This window comes from Limulus polyphemus, unplaced genomic scaffold (genome assembly GCF_000517525.1).
Source record: "Limulus polyphemus unplaced genomic scaffold, Limulus_polyphemus-2.1.2 Scaffold4968, whole genome shotgun sequence".
NCBI classification, from domain to species: domain Eukaryota; kingdom Metazoa; phylum Arthropoda; class Merostomata; order Xiphosura; family Limulidae; genus Limulus; species Limulus polyphemus.
In genome coordinates, this window is record NW_013670578.1 from 45,863 (window position 1) to 56,738 (window position 10,876).

Sequence of the window (10,876 nt, forward strand, 5' to 3'; positions counted from 1 at the left end):
AGATAATCTTTGTTGTAATAATACCGTGTACTGTTTGGTCAACTAACATGTGTGGATAGACTTACTAGATAATCTTTGTTGTAATAATACCGTGTACTGTTTGGTCCACTAACATTTGTGGATAGACTTACTAGATAATCTTTGTTGTGATAATACCGTGTACTGTTTGGTCCACTAACATTTGTGGATAGACCAACTAGATAATCTTTGTTGTAATAATACCGTGTACTGTTTGGTCCACTAACATTTGTGGATAGACCAACTAGATAATCTTTGTTGTAATAATACCGTGTACTGTTTGGTCCACTAACATTTGTGAATAGACCAACTAGATGATCTTTGTTGTAATAATAAGTTGGCAAACTGATTTATAAGCATAATGAAGTGATTTAGTCTTTGGGAAACATATTACGATCAGAACATTGATGTGTTCTTCAGAAGAGACAGACCAATGTTGTGTTAAAACATGTAGTGTGTTCTACCAAAAATAACTCTTATAAATTGTTTGTCAACTCATTATAATACTTTAAACTGTATATTATCTAGGTACACGACTCATTATTTATTTATTTTATTAAAAATAGGTAAGAATAATAGGTTTGAAAGAAAGTTAACAACAGAGTTGTTGTAATAAAGTACTGTGACCATAACGATGCTTGTATGAGGATACAGTACTGCTTCCCTATATTTCTTCACACTATCACATGGTAACGTGGTTTACTAGCTGTTTGCATAAATATTACATGTACACTGGCTTCTCATTTATTATCTATTTAAAACACTCATCTATATGTCTAATAATTGTTTTTTTTATTAACTTGCAACTTAACCAGGCCAAACTGATTACCAGTTAGTACTAATTTTTCAACTTTTGACTGTTAAGACTTGGGTTTAAAGGATTCAAAACCACCACAAAAAACAATTTTATTATGGTTTTCAAATGGCTTGTCACCTATTTTGAGGAGGATACATTGCTATTTTCAGTTTAAGTGTGGACTAAAATTTGGATATTTAATTGTAGACAATAAGGACAAGTATACAGTAATAGATAAGTAACACAAGATGACCTCTAGAAAGTTGCTTGGCTAAAGAGAACAATAGATGGCATCTGTATCATCAGTTTCAAAGATGCAAGAAAACAGCAGATTTTGTCTTCAAAGAATCAATAGTAGAAACCTTCTTCTTTTCATTTTTAAGTTTTATTTGAATTCTTTTTTTTGGAAACTCTCTTTGCCCTCTTTTTTTTCCTTGACTTTAAATGAATGTTCCATTGTGGGCACAGTCACACTGACTACACTTACTGCACTTGAAAAACTATTTTCACTTTGCAGTTGCAAGAAATAGGAGTCATAAGATGTGATGTTTACAGTGTTCTAAAAAAGCAGGAAATAGCATAGAAAAAAGCAGCAACTGACTTCGCGGCAGAACAAAAAAAAATATTGGTCAAAAGAAGGAAAGAATGTTAACTGACATATCGGTAAAACTAGACTTTATATTTACAGAATGGAAGCTCTAATCCAGAGTTACTTCACACCCCAGTAAAACAAGCTGCTGACACTTTATATTTACAGAATGGAAGCCCCTAAACCAGAGCTATTTTACACCCCAGTAAAACAAGCTGCTGACACTTTATATTTACAGAATGGAAGCCCCTAATCCAGAGCTACTTCACACCCCAGTAAAACAACCTGCTGACACTATATTTACAGAATGGAAGCCCTAATCCAGAGCTACTTCACACCCCAGTAAAACAAGCTGATGACACTTTATCTTTACAGAATGGAAGCCTTAATCCAGAGCTATTTTACACCCGGTAAAACAAGCTGCTGACACTTTATATTTACAGAATGGAAGCCCCTAATCCAGAGCTATTTTACACCCTAGTAAAACAAGCTGCTGACACTTTATATTTACAGAATGGAAGCCCTAATCCAGAGCTATTTTACTCCCCAGTAAAACAAGCTGCTCACACTTTATCTTTACAGCATGGAAGCCCTAATCTAGAGCTATTTTACACCCCAGTAAAACAAACTGCTAACACTTTATATTTACAGAATGGAAGCCCTAATCCAGAGCTATTTTACACCCCAGTAAAACAAGCTGCTGACACTTTATATTTACAGAATGGAAGCCTTAATCCAGAGCTACTTCACACCCCGGTAAAACAAGCTGCTGACACTTTATATTTACAGAATGGAAGCCCTAATCCAGAGCTATTTTATACCCCAGTAAAACAAGTTACTGAAACTTTAACTTTACAGAATGGAAGCCCTAATCCAGAGCAATTTTACTCCCCAGTAAAACAAGCTGCTCTCACTTTATATTTACAGAATGGAAGCCCCTAATCCAGAGCTATTTTACACCCCAGTAAAACAAGTTACTGACACTTTAACTTTACAGCATGGAAGCCCTATCCTAGAGTTATTTTACACCCCAGAGAAAGAAGTTACTGACACTTTATCTTTACAAAATGGAAGCCCTTAATCCAGAGCATTTTATACCCCAATGAAACAAGTTACTGACATTTTGTTTCACAGAGCTATGATAAAGCCCCTGTGAAAGAAGTTACCAATCTGGGCTTGGTTAAGTCACAAATATAGTCTTTTTAAATGCTAATAAGTTGAGTTTAAGTAATATAAAATTTTAGTAACTAGTCGTTAGCTTTTAATATTATGTAATTTAATAAAACATGTCACACTTATTTTCTAGGACAGGAATGATGTAATTTATAAAAGTATGATTTTGTATTTTCAGACCCCGTTGCACTTAGCCGTTATTGTTGGTAACCAACATCTTGTTGAAATCTTATTGGAAGAAGGTGCTTGTGCAAAGTCACGAGATCGTTATGGTAATACGTCCTTACACTTAGCAGTCAAGTATAATAGATTGGAGTGCTTACGTATTCTTCTGAAACACAAGCAAGTACATGAAGTTCGAAATTTAAGGAATTATGATGGTAAATACATCTTAAGTGACCATTTAAATATAGTTGAGAACATGAATCAACAGTACAAGTATACAAGATGTAGTTCATTAAAGTATTTCTCTCAGCATGTTTCTAATAAATTTAAAATGAAAACTAACAGTCCACAAAGAATAGTGTTTCTTTATATTCAGAATTATTAATATTGGGTACCCAAACAACAAAGTCCAACGACATCTTGTACATGTTTTACAGAATTCTTTCACAAAAACCTTTGGTTTATGTAACTCACCACTTTTAAACAGTATTGATCAAAAACAACTTTACATAACAAGTAAGAGCAACACTAAATTTTTTTCAATGGTTGCCAGTTTTACTAACTGTACATAGAGATATGTGATGTGAATTTCTCATGGGTATAATGTTGACTGTTAGATGTACGATGTGAATTTCTTGAGATATAATGTTGACTGTTACTTATGTAATGTGAATTTGTTGAGGTTATAATGCTATTTAATGGTGATTGCTTTTTGGTGATATTCAGTTTTTTGTTTTCAGGGTATTCTGCATTACATCTCGCTGTCACAAACAATTCTTCTGCTTCAATCAAATATTTAGTCAAGGCCCACTGTGATATTGATATGCAGGTGTGTTTCATTTTTGTAATGTTTATGTAAAGTCATAGTAAAATTAATCTCTCAATTCATATTCCACTAGTTCTTAAATCTTGAACTTTCCTTTGATTTAATTATTTTCATGTGTATATTGGAAATTTATAATTTTCTCTAGAACTAAAGTCACATTCTGGCTGTTAACACTAGTTTAAAAGTGTATTTAATTATCTGTTTCACACATAAATTATCTTAACAAAAAGTAAGAGCACAATAAAAATACTTACTTATGGTCTATTATTTCTGTAAATCTGTATTCTTAATGCAGACAATAGTATTACCATTTTTATCAGTTTTAAACTGGTCTGTTTAAAGGATGGCAAGAGTGGAAGAACACCGTTATTCCATGCTGTGATGAACAACAACAAACCAATTGTTCGGCTTTTATTGAAACTTGGGGGTTCACCGGGTGCTCCCGATTTTTCTGGTGTATCTCCACTCGAGGCAGCTGTACTGAACAACAACAAAGACATAATGGAAAGTAGCAGCTTTACCAATCATTCCAGGCAAATTTTAGTGTGTGGAAAGGAAAATTTAATAAGAAAACAAAGAAGAAAACTTGAAGAAGAATTATATAGTAGTAAATGAATGGGAGAAGCATTAATGTCAAAACATGACACATTAAAAAATAATCAGTTCTCAAAGAATGTGGTGTAAATGAAAGAGATTACCTCATGGTCTCAAAGTAAGTAAGGGAAGATCTTACTGAACAGTGTAGTCTTGAGGAAATATACTGAAACAGGGTATTCTACTAATAAGAGAGTTTAGTATAACAAAATAATACAAACTCAATGATGCATGATGTGTTGTTATACTTGCTTGGATCTACTAATCTATTACGTATGAACGTCATGCAAGTGTATAGCATACTTTAAGTGTTACTTGTCATTGCATGTTTATTTAATTGATGTTGTTAGTAAGATAGACGTTGATTCAATGCATTACTATAGTTAAGATGTCAATTCTTAAACGATGGCATACGTTATTATTAATTTACTAAATCCAATAAACTGATATGTGTTTTATAAAGTGTCATGATTACTGTAATAATATGTTATGTTTAACTAAGTAACACATCACATGAATTTTACAAATTCTTTAACCATCATTGAATAATGAAACACTTTTTTTTCACAAAAACCCTGACATTCTGTAAAAGTATTATACTATTACCCTCTACGAAGTTAGTATAAAAAAATAGTGCATCGTGTTGGAGTTGGTAGGCTTAAACCTTTAATGTATGATTGTTGGAAAGATCACCCTTTTTAAACAGATACCCTCCAAGGAAATACATCAAATTAGAAATTATGAAGTCAACTTTTGCATTAATTTCTACTAACAGGTTATTTAAACACACTAAAAATCTTGAAAACATGTAATGTATTTTGAGGCATAAGAACAACAGGCTGTAAACCAAAGAAGTTAAGCAGATGTAAAATAAATTAGCTAGATCTGTTATTGAGATGATGTTATCGGCTCTCACCTAGTTAAAACACCATGTAACCTGCACCATATGGTAGTTTATGTATTAAAATCATCACAATCATTAGGGGAAGGTGAAACTCAAGTAAAAATAAATATTTACTCAACAGATGGCAGTGAAATGGGCAAGTTGTAAATATTAAATATAAGTACGACATAATTTTATTGAAATTCAGCTAGAACATGATTCTTGTTACACAATTACGATGAAGAATCAACACTTGCATGTGAAATACAGTTTCAGTGTATCGGACAGTAGCATGTTAAACAACATTTCTGCAACTGTCGTCATTTACTGCTCACTTACAATAATAGCGAGTCACATTTGTACAACAGAACTAGTAAATAATTTAAGAGATTTTCCTTCATAAGCTTTTGTAACAAGAAATCTGATCTGGACAAATAAGAAACATGTTTTAATTTTAATAAAAACTGAGGTCAGTGTTTTAAGATGGAAAGTTCAAAGTGAATAAAACTTATCATATAACAAGTAGTACTGCCTTTAAAAGGAAGAAACTTTCAATAATCATGCCAGTAAGCAGATGTGAAACCATATTTTCTATGTACAGCATGTGTATAACTTTGAGCTCTTAAAACGAATGAACACGTGTGTATCTGAAACCAGAGGCATCTTTAAATGTAAATAACTGCCTTAAATTAATTTTTCTTGCACCAGCACCTTATGAGAATAAAATCCTCTGGTTTGTACAGCACGTGAAAGTTATCGTCATCCCCCACCAAACTGCTCTCTTCTTGAAGGCCGATAGCCAGCCCCACCCCCTGCTCCTGTGAGAGGATTATAATTTCCCCTTAACCTGCTCTCACTGCTGTTACTACTCCGTGTCCTTTCTCTGTCAGTAGGTTGAGTGAATTGTCTCTCTTGCCCTATCTGTCTACCTTGCCCCTGTTGAAGCCCCTCCCACTTTTCAATTTTATCTCTTCGTTTCTCCTCTTCTCTCTACACAGGAAATTATAGAAAAAATTCTAGTTGATGCTACAGCACTACAAAACTTTATGTCACTACACATAATAAGTTCTGGTTATAATAAGGACAAAGACATTTATTTAAAAACAAAAAGTTCAGAAACATTAAATAGGAAGTTCTGAGTTTACTTTTACAGAAGTAATAAAGTACAAAAAACTTGGAGTGAAAAACAATAAGATAAAATTATTTTTGATGTTAGGTAAACTTAAAACTAAATAAATACAGTTAAATTCTTTCTTGCTTATCATTTTTGCACACAGTAATGAGGCTACCATTCTCATGCCCAGTTACTTAAAGTAAAGTATTTATTTATTGATGTTATCAAGAATGTTTATTTAATGACGTATCTTACACTGGATACACCAACCTTCACAGAAAGCTAGAATATACACAAAGCTATATAAGATAAATACTTTATATATATATATATATATATATATATATATATAAAATAACATTCAATAGCTGTAGTCGCTGTTATAAAGTAAAAACTTTTATACACTGTAGCTGCTGTTATAACCAATAAGTTGTACACTGTAGTTGCTGTTATAACCAATAAGTTGTACACTGTAGTTGCTGTTTATAACCAATAAGTTGTGCACTTAGATCCTGAGCAGAATGATATCTTTTTCTATTTCCTTGTCAACAAAGGTCTCGTGTTCTTGATATTTCTTGCAAATGGCACTCTGCATAGTGGATGAAGTTACCGTCTCTGTGAAATTGCTACTCTTGCTCAGTCTCGGCTTGACGATGAGTAGCTTGTGTATTTCATTGGCTGTCAGGGCATGCTTCCCTTTCTTGTGGAGTCTCACTCTGTTGCTCTTGTAGCATATGTCTTGCTGCTTGTGATTGGCAATCAGGATTGTTTGACTTTTTTCTAGACATTTTACTCTGAGGTACATAATCAGCATCAGAAATGTTTATCATACACAACTCGCCTCCCAAAATAAAGAGAATAAAAACCAATTTATTTTTGCAGAATTTCATGGGTCCAACTTGTCTATTCTATAAAAAAGTTAGCCTTGTTTTACAGTAGACACGACAGTTTTTGATGGATCTTTATTCCGACACCACAATTTCAGTACACCTCTCTATAAAATACCCATAAAATTTTGTGACATCTCAGACCTGCTTCATAGGTCTACTACTACAGGGGCTGAACAGATACAAACTTAGCTTTAGATAAGTAGATATAATGTTATAAAAGTGACAGTTACCTCTCTCATCTTCTCAGCATGTCTAGCAGCAAGGATATCTTGCTGTTCTTGGAGTTGACGACGAGCTCTTTCTAAAGCTTCCTGTCTTGCCAGGACAAGGTCGGGATCTATAAACAAATATGTCACTCTGAGACACAACATAAGAAGAGCAGTTTTGAATTTACCAAATTATCTAATTTTATGGTTGTCTTAAAGTACATAAAGAGTATAATCCATATAATGTCTTCTGTGTACTGGCTAAAGTGGTTTAGCATTCTTTCTGTAGAAATTTTTATATGGAAGTTTTGGATAATCTTTTGTAATTACATCTTAAATAAGTCTGTTAAAAATAACTGACATTGTTATTTACAACAAAGGATATTGCTATCAATGTAGTTTCAGGGGAGAACTCTACATAGATTGGTTGTTTGGCAACTAGGCTATCTGTGCCAAACAACCGGTAAAAACAGTGAGATAAAAGATTTAAATAGAATTAAAAAGGCCTAAAACCTGCAAAAACTAAAAACACGGTCAAGTTGGACAGTGTCACCATGGCCAATGACACCGTCCAACATCAGGGGTAAATCTGTAGAAATTATATGTATAAAATGGTGCTGCTGTTCACGGTTGTAACGACGCCACGAGAGTAAAATGTGGGTTATTGCGACTTGAGTGTCACAAGGACTACAGATTGGTGGGTCAGTACCAGATAAAAGAAAATAATGAGTTAAAAAACTGTGACCAAAGCATAGCCTAGCCAGGACAACTTCTTCCTACTGATCCTTACGAAAACAAGACAGCCAAAGAGCAACAGAAGGTTTGTTCTAGAAAAGCTTGTTATGATGTTGCTCACCCCAAGTCGACTACCATCTGCCACAAAGCTGAGCCTTGAATACAGGACAGTAGTCCATATAGGGGTCAGGCACGTCCATTACAGCACTAGAGCAAATGGACTTAGCTGAGGTGTCGGCGAGCTTGTTCCTGCAAATACAGACTAGGCCATGTATCCAGAAAAACTGGATGGAAACAGTAGATAGAGAAAATGGGCCATGCATTATTGAATATCGGTAAGAACTAATGCTAAGCAATTCCAGGGCCAGTAAGAGCTAAGAGAGTGTGTAAATAGTACAATCGCTGTACTATATAGCTTCTACATGATCCAGGGCAAGAGAAATGGCATACAACTCAGCAGTGAACACAGAAACTGTCGAGGGGATCCTATGTGCAACCACAACAAACCATGGCAGAGCCCACAGAATCACCTGATTTTCAACCATCCGTATAAATGGAAATGAAATAATGGTTCGAAAGATGTTCAGCAAAGGGAAGACGATACTTTCAATCGGGAGTATCTACCTTCCTCAGATGACTAGAGGAAAGGTCACATTTGGGAATGGCAATAAGCCATGGTGGAATGGACTGATCATCGGGGACACCAACGTCATCCACTGCAAGATCTATTTCAGCCAGTTGTGCCTCAATATGAAGACCAAAGGTAGGAATTACAGACCATCTGTTCTGAAAGACAGCAGCCCACTGAGGAAGAAAGACACAACCTCAGGTGGAATGATGTGGTAAGGACTGAAGCTTGGTAGCATACTGTAGAGAAAGTTGCAAATGACAGAGGTGAAGAGGAGGTTTGTGGGACTCATTGTACAAACTCTGGACAGGCGATGTGCGGAAAGCCCCCATCAGAACCGAAGCCCCAGATGGTGAATGGGGTCCAGCATCTTCAAGGCAGAGGTCCTGGCAGAACCATAGACTCATAGTCCAGTTTGGATCAAATCAGGGCACAATAGATCTTGAGCATAGAACATCGATCTGCTCCTATCCACTTATTATACATTCTAGCTTATCAATATTGGTAATTTGCACTTCTAATTTGTAAGAAACTATAGACGTGGCATTGTGGGCATAATAAAATGTCATCTGAAGGAAAGTAGATGTACCATGTGATATACAAAAATGAATATTTAGCAATTTTTTGTAGTATTTACTTCTAAATGAAGAAATTAAGTAATAAATAATACTAATATTTAAATTATAAACTACAATTTGATATAACATTTATTGATATACATTTATAAAATAGTAGTTTAATAAAATTTGGAATGTAAGTCTACAAATGTAATGACATGCCTTCTGACCCCTACACAAAGTGATAGGGTTAAAGCCTATTTGAGTTAGTAGAATTTCAGAAGAATTAATCAAATCACAAAAATTTACAAAGGCACAAGTCATGCTCAAAGAAAAACCAGAAATTTAAAAACTGAAAGGCAATTTTAAGGTTTCATTACCACCCAATGTTCAAAATGAAACTAATGATGTGAAGAAGGAAATTAAAGACTAAGAAAACAGTGATGAGAAAGTTGAAGAAGAAAATACGTTCACATGCAGAGAACTTTCTGATTCTCTGGTGTGTTTAAGTGTTTTACACTCACCAAAAATAAACCTATCATTCTATAAGTATTTAAAAAATTGGAACATTTCGCCACAATTTAATTCTTCGTATTGTTAGCCGACACTAGGCAGCTGCTACATAATTGAATAGAGTTGTTTAAACATTTGTTTAACAACAAGTAAAAGCTTGGAATGGTCTATTCTTTCATTGGGGGTGTGTGTCTGTGAGCCAGACTAGTTCCCTGAATAATTCTAACTTCTGCAGTGAAGTCATCTAGTATCATTAAAAGTTTTCTTCCCATATAGTAAATATTATACTGTCTTTGTTTTTCTGGATCATAGTGAACTTATTCTCACTATATTACACGTTTTCTATCAAACTATTACAAGAAGTTTACTAGTTTCATTATGTAAAATCTAAGGACAATTATTTTTAATGACACATCAGTTCATTTAATAATAATAATAATAGCATATTAAAGTCAGTTATGCCAGTTTTTTGTAACAATGCTATACTTTTTCTTTACCTACAATATTTTAACAAAGAAATAGTTTATTTAGTAATAAACATTCCAGTTTTTCACAACAATCCTACTCTTTTCTCAACTTTACTCACTCTGATTTATTATGAAGTACCACATACTATACTGGGGCCTTTTTCTGTTTTTTTTTTATATAAAAGGCCTGTACATGGGCAACTTTCAATACAAACATGAGAATGTTATGTTTAGTGTTCTTCTGATTTGTAATAAATGTCACAAAGTAATGTTTATTTTCAGCAACATAAATTCTGTAGTTTTAGTAGTCTTGTGAACATCTATATGTAGAAATCCATGGAATGGCAGTTGTATCTTGAGTTTGTTACAGGACTGTGATATATCTTCATGAACAACAGGTTGGGATTTAAAAAGTAGCTTAATCCTAAACTGTTGAACCTGAAGATGTTATATTAAACAAAGGGTAGTTGGAAATAGGAACATTAATGTTTGTTTAGGGACTTTAAAATATATTCTAAATTAGTTGTAGTACCTGTCTCCTGGAAGGAAGTTATCCAAGTTCGTGACTAATGAAAGGTTATCTTAGGACATGAAAAGTTGCTTCCCTTATATGTAATTGTAAAAAAATGCAAAAATTCCCATAAAAACCACAAAACTGAATATTTGTATGTATCCCCTCATGGACCTAATGAAACTCCATAACAAATTTTGGTGAAGATCCA

The 10,876-nt window shown here is 33.9% G+C and overlaps 2 protein-coding genes across 2 annotated transcripts in view; one reads left to right on the plus strand and one right to left on the minus strand.

Annotated features, from left to right (window-relative positions):
• LOC106471927 overlaps nt 1–4,626 on the plus strand; it is a 13,066-nt gene extending 8,440 nt beyond the window's left edge. The window contains exons 3-6 of the mRNA XM_022400553.1: nt 1,847–2,297; nt 2,710–2,956; nt 3,482–3,570; nt 3,910–4,626. Of these exons, the coding sequence (XP_022256261.1) occupies nt 1,847–2,297; nt 2,710–2,956; nt 3,482–3,570; nt 3,910–4,182 (1,060 nt within the window). The 3' untranslated portion in view covers nt 4,183–4,626. The remainder of the gene's footprint in view (nt 1–1,846; nt 2,298–2,709; nt 2,957–3,481; nt 3,571–3,909) is intronic.
• A 589-nt stretch (nt 4,627–5,215) lies between these two features.
• LOC106471928 (selenoprotein S-like) overlaps nt 5,216–10,876 on the minus strand; it is a 12,214-nt gene continuing 6,553 nt past the window's right edge. The window contains exons 4-5 of the mRNA XM_013932552.2: nt 7,279–7,385; nt 5,216–6,034 (exon numbers count right to left, since the gene is read on the minus strand). Coding sequence (XP_013788006.1) covers nt 5,804–6,034; nt 7,279–7,385 — 338 coding nt within the window. The 3' untranslated portion in view covers nt 5,216–5,803. The remainder of the gene's footprint in view (nt 6,035–7,278; nt 7,386–10,876) is intronic.